Genomic DNA, 24,172 nt, shown 5'->3' with positions numbered 1-24,172 from the left:
TTTTAATTTATTTCCATGTCAGTCAGCTCAGATGTTATGACATGCCTCTGGTGCAAGTGGGACCCAAACTTCCCTGGTCCAGGGCAGGAGCTTTACCACTGTGGCACAAGAGGGCCCTTAGTGGTTACTTTTAATGAAACTGTTATGGACAGCTGCATCTGCAGCAAGCCAGTTGATGGGTTTGAAGTTAGTTATGTTTTTCCCTTTGGTTTCCACAGCACTTGCTGTAGATCCAGTCTAGCACTTAGTTTGTTTAGGACTCAGTTAGACCTCGTCAGTCATGGTTTTGCTGCGCTATAATTGGTACACATTCAAGTCCCCACCCTGAGTACATTCTGTACACTTGCCACACTCATTCTGAAGTGGTAATCGGTATGAAGCAGAGCTAATTAATCAGCTGAGTGGGTGAAGGGTTACATGATTGACAACAGGAGGTTTCCTGGCCCATATTTCATCTGATGCTATGAGACAATACAGGGTCCAGAGTCATTTAACGAAATAACTTTTCTTCTCTGTTTCTATTTTGCACCTGGCACCTTCTGCCCTTTATTGTGTTCCAGCTGATAGTTATTGCTGCAGGGCAGAAAGAAATTCCTTTACATATGGATTGAAAAAAGCTAAATATTTTGTAAACCCAGAATCCAATATACTTTCAACAAACTGAGTGTAATTTTTGTTTTGAATTTCAAAGAGAAATTGGGTAAAGACCAAATGCAAAAACATTGCACAGCTTCAAGGACACGGTTGGAGAGTGGGACTTGCTAATTTGTTCTTGGACAGAAATGGCACAGAATGGCCTCCTTCCTGACTGCAGTAAATCTAATTTGCAATCAAAGTTCCGCATAATCTCCCTATATTCCACATGCTCCTTGAGACATTGAATTTTTGTTGTACGGTTTAACAGACTGAAATTCTTTTGCTTCTTCACTTCAAGTAGATACTTGTGTTAAAGCCTTGATGGTTAAGTGTTGATGGGCAAGCACATGATGTGTGCATACACAGTTCCAGTAAAAATCTATGGATATTTATCAGGAATTAGAACCTAGCTTGATTTAATCAGTCATTTGTTTCTGTTACTTGGGTATATCCAACACAATTTTAAAAGAAGACTTTATATTGCACCTTTTATTATCTTAGCTGTGAAGTGCTTTGGGAAAATAACGTATTGTTCTAATGGGAGAAGAGCAGCAGCCACTCTACACGTAAGGTTACTATCATACATTATATTTTCTTGACATTGTTTGAGGGATAATTGTTTTGCCAGATGATCGACTTGATCACATTGGACACGTAGAACTACTGTGTGGTTTCGAAAATTGTGAAATAGAAGCTTGTGGCAACTTTTTTGAAAATATTGAAAGGAATTATGTAATTTTTTTGAACTGACCTGATAGTGAGACAAATAAAATTAAATCGGACGAGTCCAATCTGCACATTTCAAATTTACGATTTTCCAAAGTTTAGTAATTATCAAGTGATCAGAGCGATGCCAACAGTGCAGGTTATTTTCCTGTATTGTCTTGTGGTTACGATGAAGACCTCGCCTTTTCGATGCCTCCCCTCACTTGAGGCATGGCGACTCTCTGGTTAAAATCCACCACCTGTCATCTCTCTAATGAGAGCAGAACCCAAATTCCTCTGGGATTATGGCAACTTCCAGTTTTTACAATTTATCTGGAATTGATGGGTTGTTACATTGTACCAAAACAGGGTTGTTTGGTGCATAACCTAAGCTGGTGCTGTGGGGAGGAGGCGTAGACTGGAATGCTGACTTTGGCTACTATTGTGGCTGGTGGAAGATAGGAAATTGGGCTCTCAGTTTGTAGATCTAGAATGGTAAAGGATATGAAGCCACAAGTAAATAAGCCATATATTAAACTGTATTGTAAAAATAAATGTCAACAAGATCTATTCTAAACAAGGTCCACTGGACCTGAAATGTTAACTATCTTTTCTCTCCAGGGTTGCTGCCAGATCTGCAGAGTTTTTGTGGCAATATCTGTTTTTATTTCTCATTTCCAGCATCTGTGGTGCTTCAGAGTTTTTTTTTAACAAATCGACTTGTGTAATTATAGCGCCTTTGATGTAACCTAACATCCCAAGGCTCTTCTCAGAAATGTAGCAAGACCAAAGCTAAATCCCAGGAGAGGATAAGTCCAATGACTAAGAGCTCATTGAAAGATATAAGTGTTCAAAATAATTATTTTGGAACAAGTAATAAGTGCAAGCTGAGCTAGCAATGGCTACATCCCATGAAAGAATAAAATTTCAAAGAGAAGGAAAGTGAGTTGTGGGGATGGAATTCCAAAGCTTGTGGTCTGGGCAACTAAAGGTAACAATAAAAGTTAAATTTGGGTATAGAAGATTAGGTATCCGACCAAGTTGTAAAATTTGGGGAAGATTGTAGAGATAGTCATATTCAGGGCTTTTGAATGATTTGAAAATGAAGACGAAATTTCAAAATCAGGACATTGCTTCACTGGGAATCTATGCAGTCAGTGAATGCAATTTTATTGGAACTTAAGTTTATGGAGGATAAGTGCAGGAGGACAGCCAGGTGTGCACAGGAAAAGTCAAACCAAAAGAAAACAGAAGCATGGATGAGGGTTTCAACACCAGAAGAGCTGAGAACAAAATAAAGTTGAGCATAAATTTTGAAGGGCATACATGTGTTGAAATTAGTGCCAATGGACTTGAGGGAGAACAGCTGAGATGGAAGCTCTGGGTTTTGTCAGTTTTGCCAGGCTGTAATTACATAATGACAAGCTGGAAAATGATAGATATTGTAAATTGGAAAATTTGTCGCTTGGAAAGTTGATGCATAAAGTTGTTTTTAAATGTTGACATAAAAATTAAATCCATTTGCTGTATCCAAGTCATTTATGAAAAGCAGAAGTAATACTATTCTCCAAATAGCTACTTTCCAATTATATAATGAAAAGATCACTTTATATTTGTTGGGAATAAAATAGAAATTTTTTGTCCCGTGTACTTTTACATGAAAAAGAGTGAGAAGTTTTATGTGTTGCTGCACTGTGGCACTGATACTAATGACAGGAATCATTCCTAAAAGAAAAGTAAAATTAAGGCAAAGTTCATCATGGTTCAGTTCACGGTTTCTGGGCCCAAGGAAAGTTGATTTCGGGAATATCCTGAGAATGCAGTCAGTAAGAGAATGCCATGCTGGGATAAGACCCACCCCACCAAGCTGCGAAAATACTGGCTGGAAGCCTCCACTAAAGAAACTGCCATGCTAGGCTAAGACTACCACACCAGGATGCTAGTCTGCCATCTCATCGTTGGAACGGGAGAAGCCTCCTATTCCCCATCCAATGCTTCTCCAGATGCTGCTGCCAATCCCTTTTGCTGATGCTTCCATTCCTTCAGGTATCTGGTTTCAGCTGCAGACCTGGAGCCTCTGCCCACCTGTGAATCCAGGACGGGGGAGTCAGCCCAGGACTTGATGGGAGGTCCTGGCTGGGATGGAGCAGTGTTGAGTTTATTCTGGGGTTGCTGCCACAGAGGTTGCCTCCTCACCTGCCACTCTCTAGACTTTAAAGAAAAGAAAACAAAGAAAAAAGATGAAGAGCAAAAGAAAGAAGGAAATAAAAAGAGTAGTTGCCATGTTTTTAGTGAAGTTTATCTTCCACGAGTTGGTGCAACATAGAGGGACGAAAGCCCTGTATTGCGCTGTAATGTTCTATGTTCTAATATGTTGAGATAATACTTGAATTGCGTGGATGAGTGCTGCTTAAAGTTGAGGCTTGACACGTCCAGGTACTGACATCCTGACCCACTTGAAAAGTTCCGTCCCTTGATCACCAATGCAGAATACACAGCTTCTGTAAAATATATGGCAATGATGATACAAACTTCCTATGAGAACATTTTCCAAGCCCATGATCATTATCTCCTCCAAGAGTAAGTGCAGCCGTAAAGGGTCACACCACCATGATAGGTTTCCCCTTCGAGTCTCTCCACATCCTGATTTGGAATTTTATTGCTGTTTACTCATTGCTGGGTATCAATCCTGGAACTTGCTTCTTTCAAATAATTCATTTTGTTGGCTATAACAGTTCAAGAAGGAAGACCAGCACCAGCTTTTAATGAGCAGTTATGGATATGAAATAAATACTGCTCTTGCAAACCATGTGGACACTTATCAAGACACTTTTTCTCCTCAACCTGGTGGAAACCTTTTTATTAAAAAAAAGAGCTGTTAACTCAGCAAGCTACTGCCCAAACCCAAGTTGCCTTTAGTCATGTAATGGCAGTGTCAAATTCTAACCTGGTGACTCAATCTCTCAGATATACAGCTTCGCTGGAGCCAAGTAGAATTTAGCTAAATGTCTGACCTCTGCCTCAGCTTAGCTAAAACACAAAAGTATGTATTGCCTTGGTCAGGGTCTAGCGAGAGATTTTTTTTTTCATACTACTGAAGCCACACTCTGGTTCAGACAGCGGTTATTAGAGAGAAATAAATTATGTTTCAGGTCACTGACTTTTCATCAGAACTGAAAGAAATGTAAGAGTTTTTAAACTAGTAGCTGAGGGGACAGGTCGAATGGGGGCTACTTAGAGTTGTAGTCATGGAGATTTCCAGCTCGGAAACCAACCCTTCAGTCCAACTCGTCCATGCCGACCAGATATTCTTAGCTAAGCTAGTCCCATTTGCCAGCACTTTGTCCATATCATTCTGAACCCTTCCTATTCTTAGACTCATCCAGATGTCTTTTTAAATGCTGTAAATGTACCAGCCTCCACTGATTCCTGGCAGCTCATTCCATACACTCACCGAGGTCTGCGTGAAATAGTTGCCCCTTAGATCACTTTTTAAATCTTCCACCCCCCCCCCCCCCCCCCCACTCTAAATTTATGCCCTCTAGTTCTGGACTCTCCCACTGCAGGGAAACTACTTTCTCTATTTATTCTATCCATGATCCTCATCATTTTATAAACCTCAATAAGATCACCCCTCAGCCTCCGACGCTCCAGGGAAAACAGCCCCAGCCTATTCAACCTCTCCCTATACCTCAAATCCTCCAACCCTGGCAACATCCTTGTAAATCTTTTCTGAACCCTTTCAAGTTTCGCAACATCCATCCTATAGGAGGAAGACCAGAATTGCTATCCTATCTACCTGCGACTGTACTTTCAAGGAACTATGAACATGTACTCCAAAGTTTCTTTGTTCAGCAACGCTTTCTCAAACCTTACCATTAAGTGTATCAGTCCTGCCAAGATGTGCATTTTCAATGGGCAGCATCTCACATTTATCTAAATTAAACTCTATCTGCCACTCCTCAGTCCATTGGCACATTTGATCAAGATCCCATTTTCCTCTGAGATAACCTCTATCATTGTCCAATTTTGGTGTCATCTGCAAACTTAATAACTATACCTCCTATGTTCACATCCAAATCATTTGTATAAATGATGAAAAGTAGTGGACCCAGCACTGATCCTTGTGCACTCCACTGGTCACAGGCCTCCAGTCTGAAGAACAACCCTCCACCACCACCACCACCCTGTCTTCCAACTTCAAGACAGTTTTGTATCCAAATGGCTAGTTCTCCCTGTATTCCATGAGGTGTAACCTTGCTGACCAGTCTCCCATCGGGAATCTTGTCGAACGCCTTATTGAAGTCCATATAGATCACATCGAGCGCTCTGCCCTCATCAATCTTCTTTGTTACTTCAAAAAAAACTCTATCAGGTTTGTGAGAAATGATTTCGCACGACAAAGCCATGCTGACTATTCCTAATCAGACCTTTTCTTTCCAAATACATGGAAATCCTGTCCCTCCAAAAACTTGCCCACCATGGACATCAGGCTCACCGGTCTCTCGTTCCTGGCTTTTCCTTACCATCTTTCTTAGATAGTGATACCACATTAGCTGACGTCCAGTCTTCGGCACCTCACGTGTGACTATCGATGATAAAAATATTCTCAGCAAGGGGCCCAGCAATCACTTCTCTAGCTTCCAACAGAGTTCGAGGGTACACCTGGTCAGGTCCTGGGGATTTATCCACCTTTATGCGTTTCAAGACATCCAGCACCACCTCCATAATATGGACATTTTGCAAGATGTCACCATTTATTTCCCCACCTTCTATATCTTCTATGTCCTTTCCCACAGTAAACACTGATGCAAGATACACAGTTAGTATCTCCCCTGTCTCTTGCAGCTCCACACACAGGCTGCCTTGCTGATCTTTGAGGGGTCTTACTCTCTCCCTAATTACCCTTTTCTCTTTAATGTATTTATAACAACCCTTTGGATTCTCCTTAACCCTATTTGCCAAAGCTATCTCATGTCCCCTTTTTGCCCTTCTGATTTCCCTCTTAAGTATACTCCCACTGCCTTTATACTCTTCTAAGGATTCATTCAATCTCTCCTGTTTATACCTGACATATGCTTCCATCTTTATCTTAACCAACCCCTCAATTTCTCAACTCATCCAGCATTCCCTATACCTTCCAGCCTTTCCTTTTACTATAACAGGAATATTCTGTCTCTGGACTCTTTGTTTTCTCAGTTCTGAAGGCTTCCCATTTTCCAACCATCCCTTTTCTTGCAAGCATCTGCCTCCAATCAGCTTTTGAAAGGTGTTGCTTAATACTGTCAAAATTAGCCTTCCTCCAATTTAGGCCTTCAACTTTTAGATCCGGTCTGTCCTTTTCCTTCACTGTATTAAAACTAACAGAATTTTGGTTGCTGGCCCCAAAGTGCTCCCCCACTGATGCCTCTGTCATCTGCCCTGCCTTATTTCCCAGGAGTAGGTGAAGTTTAGCATCTCCTCTAGTAGATACATCCACATACTGAATCAGAAAATCTTCTTGTACACATTTAACAAATTCCTCTAAACTCTTTAACACAATGGCAGTCCCAGATCTATGTTTGGAAAGTTAAAATCCCCTATCATAACCACCCTATTATTCTTACAGATAGCTGAAATCTCTTCACAAATTTGTTCCTCAATTTCCCACTGACTATTGGGGGGATGTCTATAAATACAATCCCAATAAGGTGATTATCCCTTTCTTATTTCTCAGTTCCACCCAAATGACCTCCCTGGATGTATTCCAAGGAATATCCTCCCTCAATACATCAGTAATGCTATTCTGTATCAAAATGGCATTTCCCCTTGTTCTCGTGCCCCTGTTTCTATCCGACCGATATCATTTGCAACCTAGCACATTAAGCTGCCAGTCCTGTCCATCCCTGAGCCACTTCTGTGTAATTGCGATGATATCCTAGTCCCATGCCATGAGTTCATCTGCATCCCCTGTTAGGTCTCTTGCATTGAAGTAAATACAGTTTAACTTATCAGTCCTACGTTGTTCTCTTTGTTCCTTCTTGCCCTTTTCCAACTGTACCAGTCTCAGATTGATCTTTTTCCTCACCATTTTCCTGGTCCCCCCCCCCCCCCAAAAAAAAACCGTTGGACCTTAGTCGTTTAAATGCTCCTGCTCAGCTCTGGCAAATCTCCCTGCCAGAAAAATAGTCCTCTTCCAACTCAGGTAAAAACATCCTCATTGTACAGGTCACGTCTGCCCCAGAAGAGATTCCAATGATGTAAAAATGTGAATCCTTCTCCATTGCACCAGCTTCTCAGCCACACATTGATCTGCTCTATCCTCCTATTTCCTACCCTCATTAGCTCAAGCACCAGGAGTAATCCAGATAATACTATCCTTGAGAACCTCCTTTTTAAATTCCTGCCTAACTTTGTATATTCTCCCTTCAAAATCTCAACCTTTTCCCTTCCTATGTCATTGGTTCCAATGCGTACAATGACCTCCTGCTGGTCCCTCTTCTCTGAGAACATTCTGCACTCTTTCTGAGACATCATTGATCCTGGCACCCGGGAGCCAATATGCCATTCTGATTTTTTACTGCTGGCTCCAGAAACATCTGTCTGAAGATAAAAGTGAATAAGTAGCAGAAAATGTTGTGGTGCATAAGCCGAATTGTTTTAATGGGTCTCGTTACAAGAGAGGCTGTGTCTAGATAAAGTTTTAACAACTGTATAGCAAATGTCTGAATGCAACATGAAGGAATACAGAAAAAATGAACTTAACATTGTTTATTATGTAAATTTGGTGAACTCAATATTTAGACAAGAACACTTGCGAGTGGTGAGATGAAAGATCAAGGGCTGTTCCTTGACTTTACGTTAAACTTCATTTGAACTCTTAGCAGACCACAGGTGGAGGTCACTGTGGGAGCAGGGTAGAGAATTGGGTTTACTCTTCTTGGAGTAGAGAAGATTATGACAGGACCTTGTTGAGATGTTCAAAATTATGCCGAATTTTGGCAGGGTAAAGAAGCTTCCAGTTGCCTACCATTTCAAAACTCCATTGTGTTCCCTGATCAACATCTGTATCTGGCTTGATAATAACTCAGTACTTTTACAATTTTAGGGCCTAAGCATCTTCTCCCATGAAATTCTCCCAATTTCCACACAATAAGCCTTGTTGTCACATGAATTGCTACCATAAACCTCTCAATATCAGCCACTAATGATCCCCATTGGCAGCTATTCATTCTCACAGACTGACCTTTGTCCACTTCATTGTCTGCCCAAATGGTTTTCACTTTCCCTCTTAGCCCCATCCCCATCTGTCGTTTACTCCCCTCTCCCCTCACCCTTCTCTAGCACATATATTAACCTTTTCCTAGCTACAAGCAGTTCTCAAGAGTTGCGAGGTCATGTGGCTGTACAAGAGGTTGGTTAGGCCACTTTTGGAATATTGTGTACAGTTCTGATCTCGCTCCTATCGGAAGGATGTTGCAAAATTTGAAAGGGTTCAGAAAAGATTTACAAGGATGTTGCCAGGGTTGGAGGTTTTGTGCTATCGGAGAGGCTGAATATGCTGGGGCTGTTTGCCCTGAAGTGTCGAAGTCTGAGAGGTGACCTTATAGAAGTTTATAAAATCATGAGGGACATGGATAGGATAAATGGACAGATCTTTTCCCTGGTGTGGGGGAGTCCAGAAGGAGAGGGCTTAGGTTTACGGTGAGAGGGGAAAGATATAAAAGGGACATAAGGAACAACTTTTTCACGCAGAGGGTGGTGCTTGTACGGAATGAGCTGCCAGAGGAAGTGGAAGCTGGGACAATTGCAACATTTAACAGGCATCTGGATTGCTATATGAAGAGATTAAGTTGGGATATCTGGTTGGCATGGACAAGTTGGACTGAAGGGTCTGTTTCCATGCTGTACATCTCGAAGACTCTGTGACTCTTAAGTGGGACTGGACCTGAAAATTTAACTCTATCTTCTGTCCAGAGATGTTGCCTGACCTGTTGAGTTTTTCTGGCAGTTTCTGATCTCCAGCAGTTGCAGATCTTGGGGTTTTTTTGTAGTATTCTCAAAACTCGTTAGTATTTGTTTCTCGAAGATTTCCTCCTTAAATTTGGTATCTGATTATTTTTTTCTTCTCTTGTTATTTCTTTGAGAGAAGGGCTTGTTGTTTGTATCCACTGACAACACACCACCTGAAATTAACAATGCAAGATCGGAATCAAACATACCTTCTGGCAGTATTATATCCTCAAATGACTGATTCGTAATTTTTTTGTAATTAAAAGTCTTAAGTTTGGCTGCAAGCATCCTTATTGTCCCATTTATATAACCTAGCCACTTGGCGAGGAGCGCAAGTTGTGTTAATCTAATGTTGTTAAGAATCAATATTGTTTATTAATAAATGCGTCACAATGTTAGGTAACATCTGTGGCATGCATTAAAATCAGATTTGTTTAAATTTATTGCTGGTATTATTTTGCCAGTAGATACTTTGTGAAAATACTGATAAGGATATATATCTCTGGTCTGCTTCCAATAAGTGAATAGATATGATTTCTCTGATAAATCTCTGTGAAGCTTGGAATATTGGTCATGACTACAACTGTTGAATTTCCAAATTCAGAATCCTTTCAACAGTTTTTAATTGATTATTTGTTCAGTCTGTTGGGTTTCTATTTTGCCAGAAAGCACTTATTTAATTTAGCATTTTCATTGTTCATACTCGAAATTATAATTTATTGGTTTCTATCCCATCCACTTTCTCTTCATGCATTTCTTTTGCTTTTCAATGATGGAGATGGGAAGTATTGTATTGAAATGAAAGAACTGGATTTTTGCTTGCTTTGAAATCTTTCTTTCCACTTCTTTGCTTAGCATGTGGGCATACCTTACAGGTCATTCACATTGCTGTGGGTCTGATCTCAGATATAGACTAGGTAAAGATGGCATAATCTAGTTACCTAAAGGGCATAAGTGAACCACATGGGTTTTTATGACAAAAGGCACTGATAACACAGTCTGCATTTGATGATCTTTAAATTCAATTAAGTGATTGAAATCAGTGAGGTAAATTAAAATCCAGTGCCTAAGAGAAATAGATCCATCAATGTTGTTTCAAGATTAATCCATTTTAGAGATCTATCCATAAACATTAAATCTTTCGACTTCCATTGCAAACAAAAAAGGAAAAGGATTCGCTTCTCTGCTTGTTGATAACTCGACTCTGAGCACCTGTAGAATTATTCAGTATGGGAAGAGGTGATGGTGGTTCTCTGAACTCCACATTTCCAGAGGAAATCATTACTTTCAGACTAAGGAAAGCGCAAACATTGATTCTTGCATCCATTCCTGTAAATAAAATATAACTGTTTTTGGCTAAATTGTGGTGTGGAGGTGACAGTGTTGGCTGGAATGGACAAAGTCAGAAGTCACGCGATACCAGCATCTCGTCCAACAGATTTATTTGAAATTCCAAGCTTTTGGAGCGCTGCTTCTTCATCGGGTGAAGTGGCTAAATTAGCATTCATAACAGCAGAAATAAAAAGTACTGCAGATTCTAGAATCCAAGATAGACAAGCAGGAAGCTAGAAGCATACAACAACACAGGCAGCATCAGGAGGTGGAGAAGTTAACATTTCGGAAGTAACCCTTCCTCAGGACTGGGGGTGGGTGTAAGAGGAGGTGGGGAAGGGTTTAGGATGGGAAGGGGGCCACAGAGTGGTGAGGGAGAGATATAGGGATAGTTGAGCACAGGTAGAGAATATGACCAGGTTGATCAATGGGCAGAATTAATCCAGTTGTTCAATGGAAGGAAAGGTTGGTCGAGGGAATGGAAGGCAGGGGGTGTGGCTGGGGCCATCTCCCTTGGGAGATGGCAAGGGAATCTAGTTGAAATTGGAGAATGTTGAGCACTTTGGGCTGTAGGCTGCGTGGGGAGAAGGTGAGGTGATCTTTCAATTAGCCATCTGATTCACTGTGGCAATGGAGGAGGTCAATGATTGCTATGTCAGAAAGAGTGGGAGGAGGAATTGAAATGAGTGGAGACTGGGAGGTCAGGTCGGCCCCTGTGGGCCTGGCTGAGATGCTCAGTGAAACATGTGTTGAGTTGATGATAACAGCAAGCCACAAAAACCATTTATTTAAGTATCTTATCCAAAGAAAGTGACAGTCATGACCATGTTCCCAACATGGAATTGAGAACAACGTCTGTTCTGTTCATCACCTTCACTCTTGCTATCGCCTGATACTGCTCCCTGTTTAGGTGATGCAAAAGCAGCAATAGCAATCTGTCTTAATCCCCTAAGTCTAGGAAGGTTGTAAATAGTAATCAGGCCTGTATTGGGGAAGGCAGACTTTAAAAAGTGTGAAAGAGAGTTATGGAACAAATCTGGGAAAAATGAGGCTTCATGTGTACCCAAGAACTCTGTGGGAAGCTCAAGAAGTGACTGCTGGGCCTCTTGCTGAGATATTTGTATCATCGATAGTCACCGGTGAGGTGCCGGAAGACTGGAGGTTGGCAAACGTGCTGCCACTGTTTAAGAAGGGTGGTAAGGACAAGTCAGGGAACTATAGACCAGTGAGCCTGTCGTTGGTGGTGGGCAAGTTGTTGGGGGGAGTCCTGAGGGACAGGATGTACATGTATTTGGAAAGGCAAAGACTGATTAGGGATAGGAGAAAGTGAGGTCTGCAGATGCCCTTCCTGAAGAAGGGCTTATGCCCGAAACATCGATTCTCCTGTTCCCTGGATGCTGTCTGACCTGCTGCGCTTTTCCAGCAACACATTTTCAGCTCTGATTAGGGATAGTCAACATTGCTTTGTGCATGGGAAATCATGTCTCACAAACTTGATCGAGTTTTTTGAAGAAGTAACAAAGAGGAATGATGAGGGCAGAGCAGTAGATGTGATCTATATGGACTTCAGTAAGGCTTTCGACAAGGTTCTCCGTGGGAGACTGATTAGCAAGGATAGATCCCATGGAATACAGGGAGAACGAGCCATTTGGGTACAGAACTGGCTCAAAGATAGAAGACAGAGGGTAGTGGTGGAGGGTTGTTTTTCAGACTGGAGGCCTGTGACCAGTGGAGTGCCAGAAGTTTTGGTGCTGGGTCCTCTACTTTTTGTCATTTACATAAATGATTTGGATGCGAGCATAAGAGGTATAGTTAGTAAGCTTGCAGATGATACCAAAATTGGAGGTGTAGTGGACAGCGAAGCGGGTTACCTCAGATTACGACAGGATCTTGCCAGATGGGCCAATGGGCTGAGAAGTGGCAGATGGAGTTTAATTCAGATAAATATGAGGTGCTGCATTTTGGGAAAGCAAATCTTAGCAGGACTTACACACTTAATGGTAAGGTCCTAGGGAGTGTTGCTGAACAAAGAGACCTTGGAGTGCAGGTTCATAGCTCCCTGAAAGTGGAGCGGCAGGTAGATAGGATAGTGAAGAAGGCGTTTGGTATGCTTTCCTTTATTGGTCAGAGTATTGAGTACAGGAGTTGAGAGGTCATGCTGAGGCTGTACAGGACATTGGTTAGGCCACTGTTGGAATATTGCATGCAATTCTGGTCTTCTTCCTATCGGAAAGGTGTTGTGAAACTTGAAAGGGTTCAGAAAAGATTTACAAGGATGTTGCCAGGGTTGGAGGATTTGAGCTATGGGAAGAGGCTGAATAGGCTGAGGCTGTTTTCCCTGGACCGACGGAGGTTTACAAAATCATGAGGGACATGGATAGGATAAATAGACAAAGTCTTTTCCCTGGGGTCGGGGAGTCCAGAACTAGAGGGCATAGGTTTAGGGTGAGAGGGGAAAGATATAAAAGAGACCTAAGCAGCAACATTTTCACACAGAAGGTGATACATGTATGGAATGAGCTGCCAGAGGAAGTGGTGGAGGCTGGTACAATTGCGACATTTAAGAGGCATTTGAATGGGTATATGATTAGGCAAGGTTTGGAGGAATATGGGCCGGGTGCTGGCCAGTGGGACTAGATTAGGTTGAGATATCTGGTCGGCATAAACGAGTTGGACCGAGAGGTCTGTTTCCATGCTGCACACCTCTATGACTGTATTACTCTGTGTGTTTGGAGGAGGTTTGGGAGGTGAATATTAAGTGGCCGCAAATGTTCTGACTAAAAGTTAATTTTGTTACCTTCACGCCATAATTGTGTTTGTGGGCTGTTGGTAGTCTAAAGTATTTATTTGCACTAAAGGGATAGGGTGGTGCAGGTAGTTTGTAGATTTTGCAGTGCTACAGATCAATTGTGCCGTCTAAAACCTTGCAGTTCTAGTCTGAATCATGATATGACAAAATGACAACCAAGATAGCAGTCTTGCTTCTCATACCTGAAATTATGAGAGTGCATGTAAGAAAAAGTTGTTCAGCCAATTTAAGTCTGTTCCTTTCTCAGATCTTGTGCAATCTATCTTTGTCCCAATCATGTAATCTGAGGGGAATTGCTGTTGAAATACTTTAAATTCTGAACTATAATCCAGAACTCGAAGAATTCAACGTTCTTGCATTTAATGTAAGTTTGTGTTCACCCTCACCACAGAAGAATTCATTTTATCTAGTGAGTATTTTTGTTTATGGGATTGGGGGATGCAAAGAGAAGGAGAAAGTTAATGAGACCAGATTGCACTGGTCATTCGTTTGTTTCATGAAACTATGTTTTGTGTGATTTATTTTTCTCTTTGTTTTTGAACGATTTGTTTATGTGACTGTGGAGGCAAACTTTCGAAATAAAATTAACTGTATTTAGGTCCAGTTCATTGTTTTGCACACCATAGATATAAAATCCATGAAACAAACCAAACCAAGTGTCAAGTGATGCATCAATACTTTGAAATTTACTGTAGAAACTTGTCTTCCTCAAAATACAAGAGGTGAATTAATTTTATAAGTTTGTCATTGCATTTTTTTTGCATTGTTTAAAACAAAAGCTTTAAAGTTCACTCTGGTACATCTATGATATTTGTATCAACAGCCTAAAGAACATCAAGACCATGAAGGAGCCAAATGTGAAGAGACCAAGGATAAGGATGTCCCAGTGAAATATCATGTAGGGGATATGGTGTGGTCCAAAGTATCTGGCTATCCTTGGTGGGCTTGCATGGTTTCTTCAGATCCCCTGTTGAACACCCATACAAGAGTAAAAGGTATTTAAAACAGTAACATTTTTTCAATTTAGCATGGTTTCTCTTTCTGTTGTCCTCATATCTCTTCACATTTGTCATTTCCCAAGCCTATAGCATGACCACACTCTTTGACTATTTTTATATCTTTGATCCATTTGCTTGCTTGACTCCCCCTAGAACAGTTAGTTTTTGATTTTAAAAAAAAAATCCTTCCAAGTACAAAGTGTATTTGAGCTAACACCCAGGTTTCTTCATCCTCCTTCTGCCTTGATCTTTTCAGCTAGTGTTAGCCTTTCAGTTTTGTCAAACTCTTGCTGTCAAATTTGTTACTCAGTGTTGATCGTGTGAATTTTGAATTTTCTTCTGGATAATTTGGATTGAGTGCAGTTGTAAGGAGAGGGGTAGTTTTAAATTTATGCAGGGTGGAAGATGGGAGGTTGGCCAGGAATGTTTTTGAATGGTCAATCTTGAGGGAACAAAGGCAAGTGCAGATGAGGGGTAGGTGCAGGGTCAGTGCAAGGCTGTTAGTGAAGCGAAGGATGTTGCAAATGGTTGAAGAAAGGAGAGGAGGAGGCTAGAAAAGAATTTAAAACCTGTCAACAAAGGAGCACTTCAATAACTGTTTAAATCAAGAAAATTTGAAATCACTAAAGTAATGGATTTATTGTCAATATGTTCAGGACTTACAGATATAGAAACATGTATAAACTCTTACAAATTGGAGCAAGAATAGGCCACTGATACCCTTGAAGCTGCTCTATCATTCTGTAAGGTGATGACTGATCGGATTGCTTCAGAATGCTGCCTCCAGCTAATGGCATTTTACTCCTTGCTTATCAAAAATCTGTCAACCTCTTTGTCATAAAAATATTGCAAGATTATGATTCCACTGCCTTTTCAGGAAGAGTTGCAAAGATTTAGCCTATGAGAAGAAAGTCTGTCTTAAATGGGTGGCATTTTGTTTTTAAATAGTAATCCTGAGTTCCAGATTCTCTTAGAAAAAGTAACATAATTTCAACATGTACCCTGTCAGTCATTTGTACCTATTTTTCAATCAAGTTCCTTCTTGCTCTTTGAAACTTCAGTGGATTCAAGCCAAGCACATCATTAAACATGTTCCAGGTATGAGTCTCATAAACATTCTGAATTGCTGCCAATGCATTTGCATTCTCTTTTCACTAAGAACATAAGTACACAGTAATCCTGATATAGTCTCACTGATGCCTTGTATAATTGAAGTATATTCAATTCCTCTTGTAATAAACAATAGTCTTCTATTTGGCATTAACGGCCTGTTACGTGCATACTAACCTTTTACAGTGTGTGTGCTAAGCAACCCAGATTCCTCTGCATATTGGAGCATTGCAATCTCTTACCGTTTATGTAAGGTGATTATTTTTATTTTTCTTACCAAAATCGATAATTTTCCATTTCTCCCCATTTATAATCCGTTTGTCAGATCTTTGCCCATTTGATGAATGTGTATACCTTTTCAGCCTCCTTGTGTCAATCAAACAGCTTACTTTCCCACCTAACTTTTTTTTCAGCAAATTTGGTAATCGTGTATTCTGTCCCTTCATCTAAGTCATTTATATAAATTGTAAAAAAAAAATTCAAGTCCCATTACTGATCCTGGTGGATCCAGTTTTCGCTTATTGTTTCCTATTTGCTTGATAATGTCTTATCCAATATTTTGACCCCCTTCTCCATGAGATTTTATTTTCCACAGGAACCTCTGTGACAACTTAGCAAATGTCTTCTGGAAATCCAAGTAAAATATATCCGCCAGGTCCCCTTTGTTCACAGTACGTTACTTTTCCAGAGAGCTCTGTTAAATGCAGTTTCACCTTCACAAAAGCATGTTGAACGTTAGAGTCCTGTTATTTCATATTGCGTAATAACTTCTAAATGTTCAGTTATATGGCCTCCAGGTCCCTGCTTTCTATGTTTATCCCTTCTTACCGTTGCTACTTCACAATGTAATGGAACCTTGCCTGATTTAGAGGTTTTTAGAGAACTTGAACCAGCACATGAACTATCTCAGCCACTTTTTTTCATACTGTTATGATTCTAATGTTTTTATTTGATTGTGTTATGGGGCAGGTCCTTGAAATTATCTTGGACTAAGAGGTTCTGTAGTAAACAGTGACCATTACATTGTCGAAATAAGCTCTCAGTTTGAGGGTGAGAAGCTAGAGTCAGAAACAAATACGCTGAAGTTAAACTAGTTCGATAAGTTTGAGGGGTCAGGTGAAGTGGACTGAGAAAGGAGTTTAGCAGAAAAGAAAGTTGAGGAACAATGGCAGATGTTTAAGAAAATAGTTCATGACTCATAGCAAAGAGTGAGGAAAAAGATGGATCCGAGGACGATGATACTTGCCATGCTATATCAAGGAGGTTTTCCTTTTATTATCTTGAAGGCTTTTATCAGGTCATCCCTAACAAATAACAAAGAACAGTACAGCACAGGAACAGGCCTTTTGATTCACAAAACCTGCACCAACAGATCACATCTTTGTAAACTTAAAAACCTTTGGCCGCCACGTGGTCTATATTACTCTATTCCTGGCCAGTCATGTATCTGTCAAGATACCTCTTAACTTTGCAATTATATTTGCTTCTAATCACCTCTGGCAATATGTTATCGGCACTTTCATCCCCTGTGTTTATATTAAAAAAACACTTGCCTCTCATATCTCCTTTTAATTTGTTCCCCCCTTCAACCAGGTCACCCCTCACCATCTGTCATTCAAGCGAACACAAACCAAGTTTGTCTAATCTCTCCACATAACTTATACCCTCCAAATTAGCAGCATCATGGTAAATGGGGCAACCAAGATTTGTACACAACATTCCAAATATGGCCTAACCAAAGTTCTGTCCAACTGCAACATGACTTGCCAATGCTGTGTGTCCCGACCAATGAAGGCAAGCTTACCAAACACCACCTTGACAACCTTATCCACTTATGTTACTGCTTCCAGTGAACTGTGGACCTGTTTAATCTTCAAAATTGTAGAGAACACAAGTCCAATTTGTGTAATACCTCCTCAACCACTTAACCACTGAATGACCTAGTATCATTCTTGTAAACCAACATTGTGTTCTCTCTAAGACCAATATATCCTTCTGAAAATGTAATGGCAGCATTTGCTCACAGCACTTTGAGGTGTAACTGCAGCATAGCTAATGTATCATTTATATTTCACTCCTCTGGATATAAAGGGCAGCATTCTGTTCGCTACATTGATTTTCTTCTGCTCCTGTTTGCATTTTAAAGATACACGCACTTGAGCCCCCAAGTCTCTTTGGGCAAACTTATCCTGGTTTGGTCCAAAATAAACAACTTCACACTTAATTGCATTGAAATCCATTTGCCACAGTTGCCCATTCACTTCACATAAAATTACAGAAGGGTATCCAATACTGCTTAACTTGGATATGGACTTTTTATGCCATTATCTATGTCATTAATAAATAATGTTAATAATTGAGGCCCAAATACAGATCGTTGTGGGATGCAGTTGGTCACATCTTAATTTGAGAACGTGCCCATTATCCATACTTACTGTCACCTGTCACTCAAACAATTTTCCAGTTTTGTCATAATTTTCCTTAATTTCCGTGGGCCTCCATTGAAGTTAACATCCTCTTCGGTGGGACTTTATCAAGTGCTATCTGGAAGTCCATATAAATAATGTCCATAGACATTACTCTTTTGACTGCCTTAGACAGCTTTTCAAAAACATTGAGATTTTTGTCAGGCATGTCACAAATCTGTGCTGGCTCACCCTCATGCACTGAAAATTTTTAAGGTATCCAGTTACCTGATCGTTGATTATCGACTCCAACAATTTTCCCACCACAGATGTTAGGTTGATTGGTCTAAAATTCCTTGGTTTTCCTCTTTGGCCTTTCTGAAAATGTGGAATGGCATTGGATTTTCTCATCCAGAGGCTGATTCCTGAATCTAGGGAACCCTGAAAGATGATAGTGAAGTTATATTGTCTACAACATGCTGTTCTACTTCCTTTTGTACTTTCAGATGGAAAACATCAGTTCCTGGAGGTTGTACCTCCTTTTTAGTTTAATTTTTATGTTTAGTTTTTTTTTTAATAATTTCCTCATGAACCAGAAAAGCAAAAGATTAAGTTATTGATTATTAGTGACAAACAAGATTCCAAGAGCTTAGGCTTTATGCACAGGGAAAACCACCAGAGAGATACAAAACTTAATCAGAAGTGCTCATAGTGTCTTAGCCTTTTTAACGAGAAGGCATGAATGCATGAATGAGCAAGTTTTGACTCTATTTAAGAAAGCCCTGGCATATGGACTACTGTGTGCAGTTCTCTGACCGCATCTCAAATTGCAGTAGACATCAGATGGAATGAGTTGCGGAGCCACCAAACAGTTGTATTACACACAAAATCTTCGAGGAGAAAGTGAGGGCTGCAGATCCTGGAGATCAGAGCTGAAAATGTGTTGCTGGAAAAGCGCAGCAGGTCAGGCAGCATCCAAGGAACAGGGGAACAGGAAACATTGATTCTCCTGTTCCTTGGATGCTGCCTGACCTGCTGCGCTTTTCCAGCAACACATTTTCAGCTATTACACACAAAAGCCTTGTATTGCTTCGAATATCAGAGGTTCAGGGCAAAGGTTTTTAGGATTTTGAACAGAACTAATAGGGTAGATGGAAAGAAACTTTATCAAGACTCAAGATACTAGGGCTATAAACATAAAATCAAATCAACATATTCAAGAGAGAAGTTGAAAAATACTTCATACACATACAGAAAATTCCTGATGTAAAATGTGGTGGATTCTAGGTCAGGTAATAATTGTAAATCTGCAATTAATGGGCAAGTGGATAAAATGATACGAAATTAAGGGAAAAGAATCTTTTTATTCATTCACTCATGGATAAGGATGTCAGTGGTTAAGTCAGCATTTGTTGCCCATCCCTAATTGCCCACAGGGCAGTTAAGCATCAACCACATTGCTGTGTGTCTTGAGTCATGTGTAGTTCACTTCAGGCAAGGGCAGCAGTTTCCGTCCCTAAAGGACATATTGAACCAGGTACATTTTTCCAAAAATCAACAGTGAGCCATGGTCATCATGAGACTGTTTATTCCAGATTTTTATGAATTCAAAATTCATCATCCATTAATCAACCGTAATCTCTCAAAACAATGTAAAGACTCTAAGTGCAGGAACCCAATAATAAGGTACATTAGGTTTTTCAGGCCTTGAGACCTGCTCTGTCACTTGTAAATCATGGTTGAGCTAATGGTAGCCTTAATGTCATATTCCTGTCTGGCTACTGACACCTTCCCTTCCTTGTTTTTCTAAATACTGGAACTCGCTGCTTAACATCATTGCAGAGTGCCTTCACGACTTGGACTGCAACGATTCAACAAGGTGGCTCGCTATCTATTTCCCAAAGAAATTGTGGAGGCATTTTTATGAGTGTTACTCTGTTGCTGTTTAGTCCACTGCAAAATTTCGTTCTGATGTAGGAGGCCAAGAATTTTGAGTGACTCTCGAAAGAATTTGTCTCCGACTCTGCATTGTTATAGACTGCTCATTATTGTAATACTTTAGAGATTTGGATTGATAAGTTAATTTTTACTGTAAATTAACTTGTGTCCAATCATCATAAGTCTGTTTCATAAAATGGACCCTAAAATAGTAGGGCTTGTCTGTTGCTGCTTGTTCAGTATCCATAAGCGTAAGATAGTAATTCTCGTTTCAATATCAAGACATCCTAAGTTGATATATCAGCCTTGCCCTAACCTAGGTCTGAAGATGTTCCCACCTTTATTGTTAGTTTTAAATCTCATTGTGAACTGACATCATTTAATGCAGAGGAAAAGGGTGAGGCAGACAGGAAATGACAGTGAGCAGTGCAGCAATACGGATGGCTTAGCTGCACAAATAAGGAGGAGAAGAGTCCAAGGGCAAGAGTGGAATGTGACTCAGTTGTTAGGGGTGCAGACAGCTGTTACTGTGGTGGCAGATGTGATTTTAGGATGGTGAATTGCCTTCCTGAGGCAAGGGTTAGGGATGTCACAGGGTGCAGGGCATCGTGAAGGGGGAGTCTTGTGAAATTAGAAAGCCAGCTTTAGATCAGGAAGCACAACCTCAAAAATGACATTGGGAGACCACGTTCCTTTTATGGTGACATGTAGGAATCATAGAATCCCTACGGTGGGGAAGCAAGCCATACAATCCATCAAATTCACACTGACCCACTGACAATCAGAGCAAAATTGGAACATCCAGAGAATGCAAACTCCACAGACAGTCACCCAAGGAAGGAATTGAATCCAAGTTCCTGGTGCTGAGGGGCAGCAGTGCGAATCTTTGAGTCACTATGCCGTCCCATAGAACTTTGTTTGTCGAGGAATGTTTAGGGACTAGATAACAAGGTAAAGATAGCCTTGTAGCAAGTACAAAGGGAGCAGATCAAGGGAAGCCCTTGGAGTATAGAAGGTACACGAGGCAACTTAAGAAAGCAATTAGGAGAGCACATGACAAAAAAAACACTGATGGGTAAAATTCAGAAGAATCCCAAGATACTTTATAAGATTTTATGGGTGGCAGTGGTATTGTTGCAAAACTACTCCTCCAGAAACTCGGCCAGTGTTCTGGGGACCGGTTTGATCTTGGCAAATATGGATTTTGAACTTAGTGAAAAATATATGCAGTTAAGAATTTACTGATGACCATGAAATCATTTTCAATTGTTGTAAAAAAAAATTTAGTTCACTTTTGTCCTTCAGGGAAGGAAATAGGCTATCCTTGTTTGGTCTGTCCTATGTGTGACTTGAGAGCCTATGTGATTGATTCTCAACTGCCCTTACAAATGCATGGCTTGCTCGGCCATTTCTATCCATCGCTACAAAGTCTGACTGAAGAAATAAGAACAGATTGACCACCTGACATCCATCTAGATACTGGAAAAGACCATGTCGAAACAGCCCTATCGAACGTGCAAAGGCCACCTCATCAACATCTAGGAGCTAATGTCAAAATTAGGAGAGCTATCTTGCAGACTATTCCAAAAGCAGCCTGACACAGTTATACTTGTGAAATCATACTTCACAGATCATGTCCCAGACGTCACCATCACCATCCTTGGATATGCCCTGTCCGACTGATCGGTCAGACCCAGCAGAGGTCGCAGTTCAGTGGTAAACAGTTACGAGGGAATTAACTCCAGACCCTATAAAGTCTCATGACTTTAGGTTAAACATAGGCAAGGAAAACTGCAGGTTACCACATACCATCCTCCCTTGTCGAATGAATCATTACTGCACTGTGTTGAACAACACTTGGAGGAAGCTGTGAGAGTAGCAATGGTGCAAAATGTACTCAGGGTGGCGAATTTCAGTGGCTTGGTAGCAGTACTACTGATTGAGCCGGTTATGTCCGAAGGGACATAGCTGCTAAATTGGTTCTGCGGCAAGTCATGAGGGAACCAACAAGAGGGAAAAATATATTTGACCTTAACCTTACCAATCTGGGGCTGCAGATGCATCTGTCCATTGAGTATCAGTAAGGGTGACCACAGCACAGTCCTTCTAGAGATGAATTCCCACCTTCACATTGAGCATACCCTTGATCATGTTGTGTGGAATGATCACCATGCCAAATGGGACGGACTTGAAGCAGATCTAGCAACTTATGACTGGGCATATGGGTTGCTGTGTGTCATCAACAGCAGCACAATGTGCAACCTCGTGGCAAAGCAAATCCCACCACTCAACAGTTTCCATAAAGCCACGGGATCAATCCTGGATCAACGGAGAGTACAGGAATATTAGGCATGCCTGAAAATGAGGTGTCAACCTGGTGTAGCTACTAAACAGGACAACTTGCATCCCAAACATAAGCAGTAAGTGATAGACAGAGTTCAGCAAGTCCACAACTGATCAAATCTGAGTTCTGCAGTCCTGCCACATTCTGTCAAGAATGTTGGTGGACAGTTAAACAACTGACTGGAGGAGGAGGCTCCACAAATATCCCCATCCGCAAAGATGGAAGAGCATAGCACACTCGTGCAAAAGAAAAATCCAACCTGGCCAATTATTGCACTATCAGTCTATTCTCAGTCATCAGTAAAGTGACAGAAGGTGTCACCAACAATGCTTTGAAGAGCACCTGCTCAGCAATAACCTGGTCAGTGACACCCAGTTTGGGTTTCACCAGGGCCAGTCAGCTCCTGACCTCATCACAGGCTTGGTTCAAACATGGACAAAATGGAATTAGGGGGTAATTCCAGGATATTGGCCCAGTGACAGTAAAAGAACAGCCATATATTTTCAAGTCAGGATGGTGATTGGCTTGGAAGGAACTTGAAGGCGATGGTGTTTCCATGTATCTGCTGCCCTTGTCTTTTTCGATAGAAGTGGTCATGGATTTGGAAGTTGCTGTCAAAGGCATCATGGTGGCTCAGTGGTTAGCACTGCTGCCTCAGCACCAGGGACCCAGGTTTGATTCCAGCCTCTGGCAACTGTGTGGAGTTGGCATATTCTCCCTGTGTTTGTGTGGGATTCTGCCAGGTACTCCAGTTTCCCCTCAGTCCAGAGATGTTGAGGTTAGGTGAATTGTCTCTACTCAATTGCCCATAGTGTTCAAGGATGTGGAGGTTAGGTGCATTAGTTAGGGAAATTTAGGATAGTGCGTCAGGATGGGTTACTCTTGGGAGGGTTGGTGTGGAATTGTTGGGCCAAATCACCTGTTTTTACATAATAGAGATTCTGTGATCTTTGAAGAATTCCTGCTGCACATCTTGGAGGTAGTACACACTGCCAATGACTGTCAGTGATTGGAGGAGTGGATTGGTAATTGGTTCTGCTGGAGTTGACCTGATTTTTGTGAGTATGACTCTGTCAAGCTGGCTCTTGACTCGTCTGAGACCACTGTCCCAATTTTAGCACTAGCCTCCAGATATGCGTAACAGGACTTCTCAGGGTCAACTGGGGTGATTTCTCCATTGTTGTTTCCAGTACCTCGGTTGCTGCCAGGTGGTCTGTTGGTTCCATTTCTTTGTTGAGACATCGTAGTGATTGATATAACTGAGTGACTTACCCGGGCAGTTGAGAGTCAACCACGTTGCTTTGGCTGTGTAATCACTTGTAGGCCAGACCAGGTGAGATTGGCAGATTTCATCCCTGAAGAACATTGATGAATCAGATGGGTGTTATGACAATTGACAGTGGTTTCATTGTCATCTGTAGATTTGTTGATTTCATATATTTTGGATTCTTAATTCCAGGTCTATTGTATGGTACCTTTTTGAATGCCTTCTAGAAGTCCAAATAGGACACATCTACTTGTACCCCTTCATCCATTCTGGTTGAGATTTCCTTGATAAACGCTTTGTCAGGAATGACTTCCCTTGGAGTCATGATGAAGCCATATTGACTCAGCCCTATTTTACCATGTACTGACAAGTACTCCTGCAAACTCATCCTTAATCATGGACTCCTATTGCAAGGTTTCTGAAGGTTTGTAGCTCAGGTTGAGGTTTAGGGTGTAGGTTTGCTTGCTGAGCTGCTGAGGTCAGCCCAGCGAGCAAACCTACACCCTATGGACTCCTATCTGATGACAAAGGTCAGGTTAACTGGCCTATAAGTTTGTCTTCATCCTTTGTTCACGTTATCCATTTTCCAGTCTTCTATGATCTTCCCTAACTCCAGTGATTCTTGAAAGACAGTCA

General features: G+C 41.1%; 1 protein-coding gene across 4 annotated transcripts in view; it reads left to right on the top strand.

The window, feature by feature from the left end:
- LOC122560590 (histone-lysine N-methyltransferase NSD2) overlaps positions 1–24,172 on the top strand; it is a 151,567-nt gene that overhangs the window by 40,439 nt on the left and 86,956 nt on the right. For all 4 annotated transcript variants that reach the window (XM_087990979.1, XM_043711508.2, XM_043711417.2 and 1 more), the window contains exon 3: positions 14,298–14,469. In XM_087990979.1, the coding sequence (XP_087847105.1) occupies positions 14,298–14,469 (172 nt within the window). The remainder of the gene's footprint in view (positions 1–14,297; positions 14,470–24,172) is intronic.

Source organism: Chiloscyllium plagiosum, unplaced genomic scaffold (genome assembly GCF_037043375.1).
Source record: "Chiloscyllium plagiosum isolate Xiang-an unplaced genomic scaffold, Cpla_swu_hap1 HiC_scaffold_1, whole genome shotgun sequence".
In the NCBI taxonomy this organism is placed as follows: domain Eukaryota; kingdom Metazoa; phylum Chordata; class Chondrichthyes; order Orectolobiformes; family Hemiscylliidae; genus Chiloscyllium; species Chiloscyllium plagiosum.
This window is presented reverse-complemented; position numbering and strand designations above follow the sequence as displayed.